Source organism: Bombus bifarius, unplaced genomic scaffold (assembly GCF_011952205.1).
Source record: "Bombus bifarius isolate JDL3187 unplaced genomic scaffold, Bbif_JDL3187 scf7180000007970, whole genome shotgun sequence".
In the NCBI taxonomy this organism is placed as follows: Eukaryota; Metazoa; Arthropoda; class Insecta; order Hymenoptera; family Apidae; genus Bombus; species Bombus bifarius.
In genome coordinates this window covers 2,235,340-2,253,294 of record NW_022884356.1, presented here as the reverse complement: position 1 = coordinate 2,253,294, position 17,955 = coordinate 2,235,340, and the positions used below count along the sequence as shown (strand labels likewise).

Here is a 17,955-nt window from a genome sequence, read left to right as displayed (position 1 = left end):
AACGGATCACGCGGCGTGATCAAAGTCCGCGAATTTCAAATCTCATAGCATTATGGTTGTGTCCGGTAGAGAGACGCAAATTCTTCGAATACGGATCTCCATTCTCTCTTTTCTTTCTTTTTTTCTTTTTTTCTCGATAAATAGATTTGGAAACGTATACTTGAACTAACAATGTCAGAGTTTCGATATGTATCTTACGTAGATACGAATCTTAACACTTTGACTGCCACGTTGGTGATATATGACCGGTCACGGTTTCTCCTGTGACGACACGGTGGGTCATTGGTGACCGGAGCGCTTGAGCTTCTTACAATTGTCAAAATTGAACGAAAGTTGACAGTCAGGGCATTCTGAATATAACCGATAAGTAGAAGATACTTTGAAATACAAAGTGCCCCATCGAACGATTAAACATTTTTATTAGAACATCAATAAAAAAAAAAAATGAGAACAAATCTTGCATCTAACGATGCACTGTGTTAAAACACAACGATTTTAGTCAAAGTGTTAATATTTTACGCTTATAAATTGCGTACGGCGCTCAGCGCGCAAAACGCGCTCCCAGAGCCATTTTTGATCGACGCAGAGATCTATCGATGTACCGGCTACACCGACTGATTGTTTTTATTGTTTGGAACGTCAACGTTCGGTTGTTTTGCTGATCATTTGTTACAAGAATGCGCAAGGCTTCATTACCTTGGTAACATAACAAAAACGTTTGTCTCTCATTGCTTAAGTCATCGATTCGGTCGAAAAAGACATAAAACCGAGATATCTCGTGACCCGGCCACAACGTCCTGCTCGCTAAAAACGAGATATCCCGTAACCCGTAAGCAATGTGTTAAATACGTTACACGTAATCGATTAGAGTTAAAGCGATACGAAGGAAATAAACGAACAGATGTAATTACGTTCCTGTTCCGATAAAGGTAAATCTTCGCGTAACTAGGACCGTTTGCATATTTTTAGTAATTCGACGAAGACGTAAAAAATTTCATACCGTTCATTTTGACTAATTTCGTAGGTTCAGTTATAACAGCAACGATGCAAACTTATCCTTTTTTTTTTTTTTATCATTCTATTCCATTTTAAACGACGACGGCGCTAATCACCGCGAAACGCAAGTACAGCGGAATATAACGACGATATTAAATTGTCGGATGGGTTAAATTACAGAGAATAGTTTGTTCTATACTAACCTCCACAAGGGTGATGAGAATGATGAAAAGAGGCGGCGGACAACACCTGTAATGGTCGGCGTAGTATTTCCGGTCCCTTTCTTCCGTAAGGAATTCATCGCCGATCATGCGGACCATCCTGCAATTAAGAAATTTTCTTTCACCGATTCTATTCTTTGTCGTTGGTTGCATTTCTGTTTCTCGTTTTCTCTTCGACACATTGGCGCGTTAATTTTTCCACGTTTAACGATCGAAACGTTGCTTCCGCGGATCACAGTTTAGTTAGCTGTGCTTGCTTCGAGACGAACGAATCGTTGGAATTTTGCTTAGTGGAATAAATTAAGGAAGAAAAATACGTAGCTCAGATACTCCATTTTTGCTCTCGATGCTGTATTTTATTGGCTCGAAATATTATTTGTAGATTTTATTGTTCAAGTTGGAGGTATTGTTCGAGGCATTTCTGGTTTGTTATATTATCCGTAGAGAATTTTTTAACTGATTTGCAATCCATTGTAACGGTAAAATACATAGATGTATGGAAAAACCAGAAGCAAAAGTTGCTCGCATTTTTCATTCTGTAATATGAATGATAAACAAATCATATTTCGAAAATACTATATCGCGCGTATTGGTAATATAGGCTCGATGAATCGATACATTTGCCACGGATGATATTCCAACGCGAAAAATGTATTGACCAACGATAAACTCGTCAACCAATATCAGCTTGAATGCGGTATTTTCAATCGTATTTAAAAACCTGCGATGTATAAAATAAACGTTAAAACATTACAATAAATGTCCATAACCAATGTCCATAAACAATGAACGTTACGTAAAAAAATATTGACGAATGAAACACAATAGACGCTGCATGGAACATTGCAATTAGAGATTCGGAAATTTCAATGAAAAGCATAAAATCCTCGTTAAAAGAGGTTATAAGATACTTATAAATAAACTGTGGCTTTTGTACGCTTTTATCGAGAATTCAACGATATTGAACTAATAATGTAAAAAATATAGAAAATATTGTTATATCCAAAATAAAAATTGCAATATTCAATGAGTGGAACAAGCGTCTATTTAAGCTGCCTTTTTCTACTCGTATTCGTAAGAATACGAAAGCATCGTAAACGTGTGCAATCGACTCGCATACGAGAAACGATACAAAAGGAACGCGAGCTTGTAACAAATAACATAAAGAAAAGCTTGGAGAATTCACAGCTCGCGACTCACACCACCAAGTTCTTAGCCGGCACTAACGAAACAACGGATTTATCGAGGCAGAATTATGAAAATTATCGAGATCATTAAGAGTTTTTTTTTTTTTTCACCCAAGTATTTGAGAATTAATCTGTCAATGGCCCGGGGATATTCTGCGAACTAATCGTCGGTCTGGAGGAATTTTCACGCGAAGAAATAGTTACGAACGCTCGTTAATCGTCGCCAGGGGTAGCGAAATAACGAGAAATTAATTTTACCGATTTCAACTTCGCCACGAAGAAAAGGAGAAACACTTTCGCGCAATTACGGCTGACTTGTGCCGTCTAGGATTTCTCATTATCTCGACCAGTCGATATCCGACAGTTGTTCCAAGTCATACACCCTTGACATTGTGAGAGAATTTCCACGATTATTAATAATAATTACGATTAACTAATTGCACACTGTTGCATTGACGCATAGGATTTTAATCAAAGACTCTGTGTTCTCGATACGCTTTCAGCCTTCATCCAATTTCCTTCTTCCCTTTTCATTCTTTCACCTCGATTGAATAGTTTTTAATGAAATTCAACGTATTCGAATATCTCGCAATGAATTTACTTTGACAAAGTAAAATCAGAAACGCGAGCCACGAGATTCTAAATTAATTCTAAATTAATTCTAAATTGATTCTAAAATAATTCGAATATATTTCGAGAATCTCTGGACTTTTTAACGAATTCACGCGACAAGATAATTATTACAAAATATTTTTTAAATTATTTATTTACTTAGCATTGCTCGTATACTCGTAACAACGAAATAACTGTCCTTTGATATTCGATATGATTTTACGTTCGTGTATTCCACGCGGTTTTATGAATAAAATATTCTTAAAAAAAAAAAAAAAAAAAAGAAAAAAAGGGAGGTATTTGAAGAGATAAAATATCCAGTAAAATATCGAAAACGTTAAGAACAGGGTTAAGCACGGAACGAGTAACGTCGTACGGTTACTGATAAACGCGTAATTAATAACTTGATCGATCGTCGAATGAAAATTCGAAGGTAGAAAGATACGAATACCGCTATTTATTTCCTATCGTTCTACCAGAGAAGACGAATGCAAACATTTCCTATTCATTCGTTATTCTGAGGCGATCGTTCAACTGTAAGTCTGTGTCACTGTGAATTAAATCGTCGATCAAGTGGTATTTCATAAACGTTCTTCATATTTCCCGACTGTGCGCCGTGAACCAATATTTCTCGTGGATTTCCTCGCAATTAGCTTGATTGAACATCGAAAAAGGGGAAATCTTATATCTATTGGGCACCGAAGAAATATAGTAACATTTGTTTTTTGAGATTATTGAAAGACATTTATCAAACGTATTTTCCTGAATCCGATAAAATAGTATCGGCCATGCTGAAGTGGAAGAATTTGATATTTCATTTTGCGTTTTTCTTAATGTTCTCCGCGATATTTTTTAAATCACGCGGATATTTCATTTCTACGAATCTACAACCCTATCATTTACGATTCCACGTAGTTTGACCGTATGGTTGTTTACAAAATACTCAAATTATACTCCAAATCTTCGTTACATTAAATCTAAAATCATCTAAATTACATCTTAAATCAATACGTACGTTATAGTAGAAATTCCTAATATTCTATAATATTATCAGATAAGAAATAGCGCGAAATCTAAATTCTACTCGCTAGAACAAAAGATCCGAATTCTTATTATTATAATGACAAAAATTCCGAATACTCTATCGTTGAAGACTAATACAAAATCTAAATTCTAAGGTTAAACATTTTTTAATTCACTCACGACAATCGTAGAAACTTTGAATATTAATATTATTATTATGAAAAAAGGAGTAATATTATTAAAACAATACGACGTTTCGATTCTACTATAAGAACGATACAAATTCCAAATACCATCACTGAGACGATAGAAATTCTATATTTTTCCCCGTACCTATCTTACAATCTCCTATAGTATTCCAACGAATAATGTTCTAACGAACGATAGAACAACAAATGGACCAAACGAGACACAAGTTTCTTTTAGAAACGTGCCGAAGCGTGAGCAGCTATGGTCGCGTAGATGCTCCGGTGTTCCCGATAGCGATCTTCTGTTCCATGGAATAATTACGAAGAAATATTGGCCCGTAATTCAACGCGCTAGCCATAACACCGTTTATGGTATCATAGATGAACTATCTCCTTCGTGTTTCCATCGACTGCGAGACGAAGCGAGGGTAGAGGACGCTCGTACGAGGGTGGACGAGAAAAGAGCAATTAGAGAGAAGCTAGGCTATATGGAGCGTGTTAGAGGAAAGAGAGAGAGAAAAAAAAGAGGAAAGAAAGAAGAAGGAGGGGGAAAAAATAGGTAGAGAGGTAAGAATTAACGGGAAAGATGAAAGAAACGTGGCAAGGAGAAAAAGTAGAGCAGAACGAATAAAACAGTTGGTAGCGAGGAAAGGTTGGAGGACAGAGATATTAAAGAAATGAGAACCACGACTAATTACGGAATAATACAGAGATCAAGAAAGCGATGGAAAAAGTTCTGGCGGGGTGGCCTGCGACAAAAAAGATCATGGAAATGGGTCAAAATGTGATACTAATGGGAGAAGCAAATTACAGGATGAAGAGGGGCCGACAAGAACCGGGAAATATTATTTTTCAAGCACGCTATCGCGGTATGGTTGCTTTGTTTATCTTTTAAAGAGACGCGACTTCGAGTTACAGGAAGTATAATACGTTTCTCTTATCGATTATTTACGACTGTATCCATTACTATGATAGATTATTCGTGGACTATCGGAAAATTTAAAGGTACAAGAATGCGCAGAGTACGCGTACGTAAGATACAGATTATTAAAAATGTAGTATGTTCGTTAGGATTGAGATTATAGGAGATTTAGAATTGCAAAAATGCACAAAGTAGACATAATACGCAAAAATACGCAGAATATTCAAAGTAAGTAAGTAAATTTCTGTTGAAAATGACAACGTGAGTTCGTGCTCGCCATCCATATGCAGATGCGTTAGTTATAAGAAATGGTAACTGAAGGATGATCCTAGTTACAATCGATAGATTTAATCGATAGGCTTAAGATGCCTTTTTGTTTTTATCCCTAGTTTTTTGTAAGTTTTTTGCAATAAAGGTCTTTTTTGGCTCGGAACGGTGTGATAGATTTATCCATTCGATAAAATAATAACTATTCTGATCTAACCTCAGAGTATAGGAATAACGACAATTTCTATCTAGATTCTATTTAGTTTAATTAAATTCACAGAAAGACGAATTTGCATAAAACTCCGCTGTCTAGCTACGATACGTTTAACGAGTGAAACAAATTTCTATCGTTGTGCTTCTATTTGCGCGATGTAAATTCGCGTGGAATACGCAATCCGGTTATTAACGATTCAGTTGAAATCATAAGCTGAATTTTATCATTTACAACGACGATCGGTCTGTTTTAAAAATGTTAGCAGCTGCAACGCTGCTTAGATTAAATATTAAAACATGATCGAGCGGCGAACAACGTGTTTGCAAAATGCAGGACATGGCGCAGGGTAATTTTCGTTTTTCACGTAAAGCACAACTCTTTTTCAAAAAGTCGTTTCCCGGTATTTTAGATTTTTCCACGATAATTATAAAATACTGACACTGGTGGATTAAAGCGATTCATAAAACAGTGTTATTTAAGACGTTACAGAATGGGTGCGCAAAACAGAGAAATTGTAGCAATTTATGGAAACATTTATGGACTTTAAATTACAAAACAATTAGAAAGGTATACGGTAATAACGAAACCGTATAACAGCGAGTAACTATTTTACAGAGGGAAACAAAACTGTGTGGGCGAGATGGGAGTTAGTGTTTTATGAACACCTAAGTGTTCATGGAGTACGCGAATCGTGACACCGTTTTATTTGTTGTAGTAGCTGCAAACCGCAGTGTGCGGTCAGTTACCGGGTTGTGTAGTTACTCGCGTAACAGGAGAACAAATATCTTTTTCTCGTTGTCGCAAATCCTTTCGTAAAATTGCCAGCGTTTTCTTCTATGAAATACGTCGCGAGCCACGATTGCCGCCGGTTATCCCGAAGAAACGCGTTAAATTTATGGGACCTTGGTAAATCATAAAATTCCGATCATTGATAAGTGAATGAAAATATTACATTCTTCATTTTTTTCTAATCATTCGAAATAAAAATAGAAGTTGTCGCAACCATATTCGGAATTAATCTTGCGATCGCTTTTTGCTACGTTTCCAGACAAAGTGTCACCAAACGAGATTGTAAATTTTAATCTGTAAAAAGCGAGTTACACTATATATATTGATATTGTTTTCATTTGTTACCTATAATTTCAACAACACGTTTGTTCAATTTCCACCAATAAAATACCAAACGCGATCCTGATAACAACTCGCTATACATCCTCTCCGTTCTTGATCAGAGGGTTTTCGCAACATTTCTCTGCGCATCCGTGCAAAACACTTTTCTACCAATTGGAATTAAGAAACGGTCGCAGAAATCGTCGCGAACGTTTCTAAATTTCTACAGACGCTATGAAAGGCGAGAACAGAAATAAGAGGAGCTACGAAATTGTTAGTCCTGGTGGGTTGGGTGTCCTTCTCGGTGGGAGTTGCAAGTAGCCGTGAAATAGGAAAGCAAAGCAAGCAGCTCGGTGAGGAATCAGCGAAAACGGAGACGGTCAGATACGCGAGATATGGTCGGTCTGAAAAAAAAGAAAGAAAGAAAGAAAGCAAGAAGGAAAGAAAGAAAGAAAGAAAGGGAGAAAAAAGCGGGTGATCTCGAATGCAGAGTGGGTCTGTGAGCGCGGCTGCCAGGTCCGTAGGCTCACATCTAATTGCTAGCGCGCCTCGAGACACCGTAGATCGCACGAGCGATTTCCAATTAGCGATGTGACTGATATACCTGGGTTCAAGGAAACGAGAAAGGGGTCGTCTACTCTGTTTCTCTCGCTTCCTCCGTTCGCGACAGCACAGGTGGCGTGCTTGACGTCCGCCACGCTTCTCTGCAACGGTCTCTGCTACAAGATGAGACAGTCTGAGGAGAACGAGCCGAGAGAGAGAGAGAGAGAGAGAGAGAGAGAGAGAGAGAGAGAGAGAAATACCTGCTTCAAGGATACTGATTAATTGCATCGGCTAGGTATATCGAGCCTTCGTTATTAACCGTCACAATGGCCGAATAGTCAGGCTAATTGATCGAGCACGCGGAAAATCGCCGCGAGAACGAGAACTCGTCGATGCATGCTTTTCGACGATTTACCATTTGTCCAGACGATTCTTTGGAAGATAAGTTTCTTTAGAAGATAAATCGAAGTATACACCGAGACGGCAGTTCGCCAATCATTCACAAAATAGATACCTAACGCAACAAAGTTATCTAAATATTTAAATTTCGCGAACCATATATACTACGTCTCCAAATATCTTCGCTTTTATCGATTCTTTGTACGACCACGATATTGTACGAATGCATCTTCCATCATATACCCCGTGACGCTTCTTCTTCGACTACTATATCCTTTACGCGTTCATGCAAATTTATATCCTTCTAGACACAATGAAGAGAACGGAATCTAAATAGCAGTTCGTTTCGTCCCATGGATACGGTAATTAACGCCTTCAACATCTTGTATATCTTTGTACATTACGCGTGCTCCGCACGCCTGCGCGCTTTTGAATCACCGATAAGCGTACGAACACCATGTACTGAAACTTCCCTCGTAGATAAAAAGTATTTCCTTGCCTCTTATCAGCATACGAAACGTCGTTACATCGATCCATCGTAGATACGTCGATTTCACCAACAATTCACGCGACATGTCAAAATACCTGCGCTTTCATCGACTCTCTTACAACTACGAATTCCTCTGCATCGTGTAGAAAGTTAGAAACACGGTGAGGTTAAAAGGATGAGTCTCGTAATCAAATTAGTTACTCGAGTTCTCCATAAAACGCGGAGATCCGTTGTTCGCGCGACAACCAACCGGAAAGTAAGAAATTGTCCCAGCAGCGGTACAGCTAAGTAAGGACAGTAACGACCTTAACTACTATGTCAACCTGTATCGCCTTTAATTACTCGGAGAGAGTGTTGCTGCTGTCACGATCCCGTGATCGCCAAGTTTCGCTGTTCCTGAAGTTCGCGCAAGCGGAAGGCTTTCGGAGATGGTTTCGAAAGGTTCCCCGTGATAATTCGATTCTTTACTTTTGCCTCGTACGCGTTTTTCTATTTTCTTTTCGCGACCACGTCCGCCCACGAATTAATCGAATCACCTGGAACCGGCGATTCTTGGTTCATAAAAAAAAAAAAAACAAATTCATATAAAAGCTCCGCTCCCCAGCGGCTTAAACCCAAAAATTGTACTAAACAAAAAAAATGTAAAGCGCCGACACATAATATAGTACGTCGTAGCGCCGCGAATCGGTACCTTTGCCTAACACATCATTACAAAAATTCACCGTTTATTGTGAATACCAAAATGTATTTAAAACTGTATCTTGGATTAAATAAACATCATTAAAAATAAAAAATAAAAAAGAATTCTTGATTCATACAAACGAGTTTATTACATCGGCGACGGTGTTTCGCAGGTTTCTGATACAGCAGATCCCATGTGTTCGTAGGAAACAACGGGATAAATGAAAGGAACGAGTATCATCGAAATACCGTACACCCGTTTCGGTGGATTCGTTAAAAAGTATACGTGATATTGGATTGGCAACTAAGTGATTGCGGAATTTATCATTAGATGGTATTGACAAAATTCGCAATCACTTAGTTACCAAACCAATATTTGTCGATAATTGCGTTCGGAGTTAGTTACGTTATTTAAAGTTATTCGGAGCTTGACTGTATTTCGCGAAATATTAAATTGATCTCGAGCGCAGACTTTATGGTTCACTACGTCTGCGAAGCATATTTCGATTATCGTCCCCGTACGTTCCTTTCGACGAGCTTATTGTAATTTCGTCGGTTCCTTTCTGTACCAATTGTACGCAGCAGATTAGAAACGTAGGGTAAAAATTGATCAGGCTGGTGCACGCGACGCGCGATTTGGAGATGGAAATAAAATTCGAAACACGATATATTCGATGGATGTAATTTCTACGCATATTCTTCTTATTTCGTACGGTTGACAATTCACTCTTCGTGGAAGCAAATCGAGTGTCTCGAAATCAATTTTACAGAAATCAAGTTTACAGAAACGACGTTCCCCGTGCACCGGAATCTAACATTTCAATATCTTACATTTATTACCATCTTATATTTATCGCAGACAGTCGAGACGATACTGTAACCTCATTTATCGAATACTATCTATCTGTCGACAGTAAATATTTATTTACCATAGCTTCCAACGATATCTACAAGAACAGCATTAAGCAAAATAAGAAGGCAACTCTTAAAGGATTTGCGAGTTAAAAGGAAAGGACACTCTAAAACGGATATTAATTTCTCCAACTTGTATCTTCGCTGGTACACGTAAATAGCTGATCCAGAGCAACGTTTACATAAAGCTAAACGGTACAACGAAAAAGCTGGATTTATCGCGAGTCACGTGTTCTTACAGCTTCGTCGTTACGTGCACGCAAGTGCACAGACACATGCGAACATAAAAAGGGAATAATGCATCCGTAAGAGTCGCCTTCGTTCTTATCCCCTTGCAGATGTACGTTCGTATAAGAATCCAAGCAGATCAGTAGCCCTTAAACCCGATTTTACTCGTCCGCGATCAAAGCGATCGGGAAATCGAATCTCTCGATGATCGTCTAGCTCGCGTGCAGATTTCGTATCGGTGGAATAGAATATGTAAGCCGACCAATACCGTTTTAGCTAAGGCCGCATACGTACAGGCGTGGAGAGTGCATAAAGCGGATCAACGAAAACGTCGATCGTTCAGACGATTTCTTAAACGTATCGATTTTTGAACGTTTTACGAGCGAACAGAATCATCTCCGACAGAATCGTTCTGTCGTTTTCGTACTTCTGCGGGGAGAAAGAATAAAAATGGTAAATCGAGACTACCAAATAAACTTCAGACGTATCGCCGTGCAACATAGAAGCGGCGCCTGGAATTTTACGCGCATCTTTTCATACGCTTTTTACGGTGAGGAGCATCGAGGTTTAATCGAGCCGCTTATTCGGTAAACAGGTTAACGCTTTGACTGCCACGGTGGTCATTGGTCAGATACGTAGGAAAATATAAAGAAAGAATAGGAACACACCCAAACGGGCTAACTGTGGAAACGATCAACACCTCAAACATGGATAAAAGACTGAAAAGGAAACAGACCTCACAAAGGACACAACCTAACAAACACGAAGATGGTATTCCGCTGGGGGTGGTCACCCACATGATAATCATCAAACAGTTAAAAAATTCTACCAAATGCCCAAACTGGACAAATTGTGAATGTAAAGAATTAAATAAATAAAAAAAAAAAAAAAAAACGGTAGTCATTGGTGACCGGAGCGCTTCAACTTCTTACATTTGTAAAAGTTGTATGAAAATCGACACTTAAAATCGTCCATTGAGGGAGAACGTTGTCTCACATCATCGGTTTATTATTATTTTGCCATCATATGCTTTGAATAATAAAAATACTCCCGTGGCGTCCTCAGCGAGACATATGATTTCCACGTGGCAGTCAAAGTGTTAACTTGGCGAAACAAAGAGCAGAGACGATCGATGAAATTGTATAAGATAAGCATCGATCGCAAGCGCTTTGCAATTAATATTTCAACATTTCGAATGGTGATGTAGGTTAGAGTCAGATACAAAAGTAGTATACAAGAACCATAATTGAAAGAAGCTACGCAAGTATATCGAAACATAAAATCTGCGATTACGAGCAACTTGATATTTCGTAAAACACAATCAAACGATAAGCATTTTGCTTTGTGATGGTCCGATCGAAGGACTTGGAGGAAGATTATCTGTCTTATCGTGTTGAAAGATTCCAAAATGTAGAATTTTGTGTCGCGACGCGTAGCATGGTCCACGACGAAGAGGATCGTATTTGAAAGGATCAATATGGAAACCCGATTCGAAGCAGAATACACACGTGCATTAGTTGGTAGCGAAGGATGGAAAACGTTTTTCTTGCTCGAACTAAAAACACGTTTTAAGCAAGAAAAATATGGTTCGCACACAGGAAATGTACAAGAACACAACTGGAATATTATCTTTTTCATCGCTGCAATGACGTTTCATTTGCGAACTCTGTTTCAAAATGAAATAAATAGAACCGTGATCTTATGATAACCTCCGGTAGATATTGAAATCGCGACAGTAGAAGCTTCTCGATACGTTTATATTTACAAAAATAAAAGGACGGATATTTTTACCGTATATAAAATGTTTGGGAACAGGTTCTATGTGAAAGTTGCGACGGTTCGCAACGATTAAAGAAGCTACATGATTTTTGATAATTCAATTTACTGGACGTTAATGGCATTACAATTTCATGTGAAATTTTTATTTCTCCATCTAATACGCTCATGTTCGAAGTTAGTACAATCGAATCCAAATTATCAGCAAAATCTTCAAAATTACGAGCTTCAAGTTCCTAATTTTTGTATCCCGTTCGACGAGAAATGACAAACTCGTGGAAGAGCGGAAAATCTACATCTCGTGTCGTCTATTAATTACTAAACTATTCTGCAAGATCATGTGAAATCTTCAATCTGTAACTTGCTCTTCAATTGATAAACATTATCACTTAATAAATGTGGGATGGTGTGAAGGGTCAGGGAAGGACGTGGCGTGAGGGGTGATTGTTTATAAACGTCGTCAGGATATGTTAATGTTGCCAAGGAGTGTCGTGAGCGTTACCAAGGTTTGTTACGGGAAAAATGAGCGTGGTGAATGCTGTCAGAGTTGAATGAAGTTCGTTGTGTTGTTGTGACGTAGAATTAGTGAGAAACGAATTCGTGAAACGCGATGTTTTATTCGATTTTGTGAGAGTGCAACGATATTGTGTTTATCATACTGTTTTTTTCCTGTTAATTTATAATATAACATTTTTACATAAATTATTATGCACCAATGACGAAGAAATTCATCAATTTTGTTCGTCTTTTCTTTCAATCATTCAACATCGCATCCATCGCTTGTTACAAGCGACTCAAGGCTGAGATTTACGGTTTGTTTCGTCCGGTGACTCTTTGCGTAACCTGGAAACTATCCCTCGGTCGAGGCGGCCACTCGCTACGTCAATATAATTAGTTGGATCGTAATAATCCTAAGTCCGAACTGTCGTAAAACTAAGCATTTCGATTTGACCGATTAAGTGGTATAAAACACCTTCGAGTCAAAATGTTCCTTATAGTTATTGCTCCATCAGGTAAAAAGTGGACAAACGTGGGTTTCCCATGTTTCCCAGGATTTTCACCCGTAAGCGACCGGTGGTAGGCGACCAACACCCAACAAGAGTTTTCCTCTACGACAATGTCACGTAAACTTAAGGGTTGGATGACGAAATAAAATAGCTGAGTCGTAACACAACTATTAATTTTGTTTTAATTAAACTTTATTATGGATTCAGCAATCACAACGGAATACACACTGAATTAACATAAATCACAATTCACCCCAACCACGTTATGTAAGACTTAGTTACACTGATACGTTAAGTACGCGACTGTTAGAAGGGTAGAGACCGGTAAAGATATGTTGACTATTCTAAGGATACAGAATAAATGAATTTTACTGACGATACTGTGTCTGAGGAAAGCTAGGGATGGGTGTGTCTAAGGACACGGGACTATCGGATTAGTTGATGACAATTTTGGTTAAGGAAGTGAGGGCAGTAGACACCGTCTCCGATTGGATAATAAGACGGTTGGTAGACCAGGAAGGGTTTTGCCCGCCCTCGTGAGAAAGTTGTTAACGGAACATACCAGACGTTAACCCATATTAACAATAAACGTAAAGACAAGACAAGAGGTATTCGCTTGGTCCGAAGGACCTTAACTATAAAAATTCCAAGACCCCTGGTGGGTACTTCAGATTATTGAGGGTACGCGCCAAGGATGTGCAGACATCTGGGCGCCATCCTGCCCGCGGTGTGTGCCCTGGTCTCTGATGTGAAATGACGTTACAACAGCATCATCACCGAACGTTACTGGATCTACGATTACAGATCAGTCAACATCTCTGCACTGGGTTCACTACTTTATCTCAGCCAACATATATCCATTAACTATATCTACTTTTGATAACTCATCTAATTGACATATATATACACGCAACGAGCGTAATCATCTTGTCTACAATTGTTGTTGGAACAAAGAGTACATTATAACCTGTTACCTCAGCGTTATAATTAAATTCAATCACCTCTGTTACCCTAAACGAAATAGGGAATCGACCAGTTTCGTAGCGTCGATCGTAATATCGTAACGGGAATTTACGATTCCCGTTGACGCGTTTCCTTGAGATCGCGTCTCTCCGCCAATGGTCGAAGAAACACAGTTTGTTGTACAATGTTTCGCTATGTGCTGCTATGTTTCAGGTAGCGTGGCAAGTTCTCGGTCATCGATTTTCTATCGATAAATAAAACATCTTGTAATTTTTACGTATTATCTAGATTGCTTTCCAAATTGTGTCTCTAATGAAATTTCAAAGTGTACCACGTACAATACGGACGTAAAAGCTTTCTGCTTTCCTGTGCCGGCGTATGTACATTCTGTTTGGGTGAGAAAGGAAGGAAGGAGCAAAGGGGCGAGGGGAAGAAGACGAAGATCTCGATACAGAGTGAAAGACAGAGGGACAGAGGATCGGAAGGACGTTTGATCGTAAAGGGGTCGAGGGTGCGCCGCATGCCCGAGAAAGCATGAAATTGCGCTCAGCTCGGTCGCGGCATATTAGATTATTAGGACTCCGCGCGCGCATATCCGGACGTCGTCCTGCTGTATTCCCCCCGGGAATACAAGGGAAATTTCACGATAAATCAAACGTAGCCAGGCCACAACTATGCCCGTCGGGGAAACAAGATTTTCGTCGAAACGACCGTAAAGTCGTTTAATACCCCCGTGTTTGGAGGATCGGCCACGCGGATCCGCCATCTGTTCACGTAAAATTCACGACAATTTCCGTTCAACATGATCGAACAGCGTCTGCCACAGGCCAGTGACGATAAAAGATCATAGGCGTCAGCTTTAGCCAATTATTACAAAAGAATAGCAGTAGCTAGGTATCTGTTAAACGACCAATTTCTGACCAATCGATGCAAAACTCCTACGGTTTACCGTGTTTGAGTAGGTTTTGCGTTACGGAACGATTATATCGTGTTTGTCAAGATCAATTGAACCAGCCTTCGGTGAATCTACGAATGCTGTTGCGTTTCGAAAAATTGTTCACGTTGTTGATACGTACAAATATTCAGAAGCAATTTCACACATACGATGATTTATGTCATTTGTTTGCGACAGATAAATTTCTATTTTTTTTCTTTCTTCTTTTATTTATTTATCAGAGCGAGGCAATGAAATTAAAAAATTTACGAAAAGCGGAATCGACTAATTGAACTTTGGACCCTCGACTCCGTTTGGTTTGACTCTCTGAAAGCTTTTCTTATCTACGATTGTTGCAGTTACGAAAGGAGTCGATATATTTCTCGACATTAAGAAAACGTTATCGTAACTGGCAATAAAATTCCAACTTGATTGGCTACCCGAATAAACAAATACTTTTTTTTAAGAATCGTGAAACACGAATAACTAATATATCGAAGATTTCACCGTTTAATTACCCACTGAACGTGTCTCTATCTTCAGCCGTTATAAAGATACTCCTAACTTCGGCCTTGGATTGCGTGACCCTGTATAATTACCTGAGAACGACGACTTAATTAGCAAGCTCTGTCAAATCAATTCGCTCCTTGCTTCGGAGCAATTACAAGTTATTAACCAGAAACGCGATCCGGGAAAAAGAGGCGAGGACAAAACGATTCGTGTCCATTCGAAAATTCGATTTGCCGGATAGTAATAATATCCTCGATAAACATGTCTGAGGGTCTCTATCGAGAAAGTTACGGTCACCGTGTGTATCAACTGTTTCAAGGATGACATTTAAGAAGAAGCAATACGTTATAGGAAAAGGAGAAAAGGACTTTATGGGGGTGGCAGAAGAGAGACAGGATTATTCTCGCAGGTACAAGAACAGGATCAATTGGTAAGGATGAACAAGGAGAAACCAATGGAGAAAAGAGTTTGCCGAAGAAGGAAATTGACTTCTGGCAGGTAAGGACACGTGCTTGGACTACGTGCCACTGTCTGGACCAGTGGTTCTCGATCTTTTGCGTGTTTGAAAATGGCATATTCTTCGTCGAAGTAAATATAGCTATAATTATAATATATAACAATGAAAAGAGAATAAAACACCTGCAGATAAATCGTACGTTTCTTGCTTTTACGCTTTTATTTTCTAAACATTTCGTTGTAGATCGGTTATTTCATTCGTATTATAGCTGCCTTATAACGTAAAATGTAAAACGAAATGACATTTCTTAGAGGTTTTCCTACAGATACAAAACGAGTAAGCGTCGTGATATTTACGGTCAACAGTTTTGTATACGCATCAAGTTTCGTACACCTGGATTACATATATAGATAAATGGGGAAAGCGAGGAGAAACATTGAATCTTATAAAATTATAGAAACTCCGATAACCGATCAACCAGACGACCGTGGCTTACGCCAGGTTGAGAACCACTGGCCTAAGCTCTTAGTCTAGGCGTGTCTTTGCACGCACCACCATAAGCTCGTAAATGTATACTTCGTTCGTAAGTACGAGGATGATACTTTGGTCCACCAGCATTAACGATACATGAAGGAATATCACTACAAGTTGTCAAATGTAAGTAGTTTTCCTTATCAATTTGACAATTCCATATCACATAAACAACATATTAATCTACTAAGAAAAAGCTACTGTCCCCTCTTACTTCAACTTTCTTTCTCACGTTCATCCCTTGCAGAATGAGCTACCTACGTTCGCTTTTCTTGCCCTCTCGTTTCCTTCGACTGAGCAAATCGATTGGTATATAAATGCTACATGCCAAATACAGTGGTTACGTTCAATGGCAACAATTCTCGCAGCCATCATACGCATTCTCTATTTTCTGGTTTCAGCCGCTCATTTGCCAAGTCGTTCGACTCTGCAACGCTAAAACGATAGAGAAAATTGATGAAATTACGCGAGATAAGCATCGATCAACCGCTTTGGCATTAAAATTTCAACAATTTCGAACAGCCTAGTTAACCACTTTGGCCTGAGAACGACACGTTTAGCGGTCATGGCAACTCCGCCGTATCTGCGTGCCTAATCTCGGTTGACGTTATTTCCATCGTGAAGCGAATTAGTTTTTCTTTTCTCTCTCTCTCTCTCTTCCTTTTTCGTCAGTTAGAACGGTGTGTTTCGATTCTACGAGGAGAGAAAAACGAATAGATAGAAGGTTACGAGCCTGGTAAATGGATGCCTCACGCGTCTGTTTGTAGGAATGGTGATTCGACTACTTATCTGTCTACTTAACGTGCTTAGGGGAGTGGTCGGGAAATAGCGTCGCAAGGAGGATAAGCTCGCGCGACTAGGGTTTACGGGAAGGTCGATAAATACGACGCGAGACGTAAAGTTTCACCCTGCAGATATGGAAGAAGCGACAACAGAACGGGGATGATCTATCCTGTTCGATTACGTTTAAACGTATATGAGCGCCATAACGTTGCTTCATTAGTTGTTCCAGTTGTTTGAGTTCGCGTGTGTGTTTTATGTTCGACTTTAGAATCCGTTTAACCTTATCGGATGGATAGTATCGTTGTTGGTAGAACGTACAGTAGCTCACAAAGGTATTCGAACATTTATTATAGAGACCTTGGATCGCGAGTATATCGTGTTTATTATAGAAAGCATTTTGAGATTTCATCGACATTCTTACGAGGTACGACTGTCATAATTACGTCGGTGAAATTGGAAACGAACTGGAGAACGTACGTAGAAATTGCAAGGCATTTAAAGCAAATGTATGGAATTTATTACAATATGTAATTCGTTTAATCCAATATCGAATTTGTAATTGTTATAATTTGTCTTATAATTCTAATTTATAATCGAAAATTACAGTTAATGTAGAAGATCGATAGAACGAATGATCGTCAATATGAGCAATAATAGCATCCAGTACTAAGTTTCCTACGAGTTAATGTCATTACGCGCATGTTTGTTCGTCGAAATGCATATTCGTGTACGAAACACGTATCGTGCTCTTCGCTCTGTTTACGCGATAAATTGTTTATTTTATTGGCCTATTTGTAACGTACATCGTTTATGTCATTCGTAAACCAATACAGAGTTTGAAGTAGAATGTATTCCGAAGCTGTTCATCGACCGTCTCGATTTGCTGCAAAAGTCTCGAAATGAAAGTAGAAACAGTACGTTAAAAAATTAATCAACGTAATAAAAGAAGAGATAAAATATATTAAGAAGTATCGTAAGACTCGCTACGAAATTCAATTAAT

General features: G+C 38.9%; 1 protein-coding gene across 3 annotated transcripts in view; it reads right to left on the bottom strand.

Moving 5' to 3' along the window:
• LOC117214655 (protein rhomboid) overlaps positions 1 to 17,955 on the bottom strand; it is a 501,274-nt gene that overhangs the window by 111,143 nt on the left and 372,176 nt on the right. For all 3 annotated transcript variants that reach the window (XM_033460869.1, XM_033460861.1, XM_033460879.1), the window contains one exon: positions 1,200 to 1,317. In XM_033460869.1, coding sequence (XP_033316760.1) covers positions 1,200 to 1,317 — 118 coding nt within the window. The remainder of the gene's footprint in view (positions 1 to 1,199; positions 1,318 to 17,955) is intronic.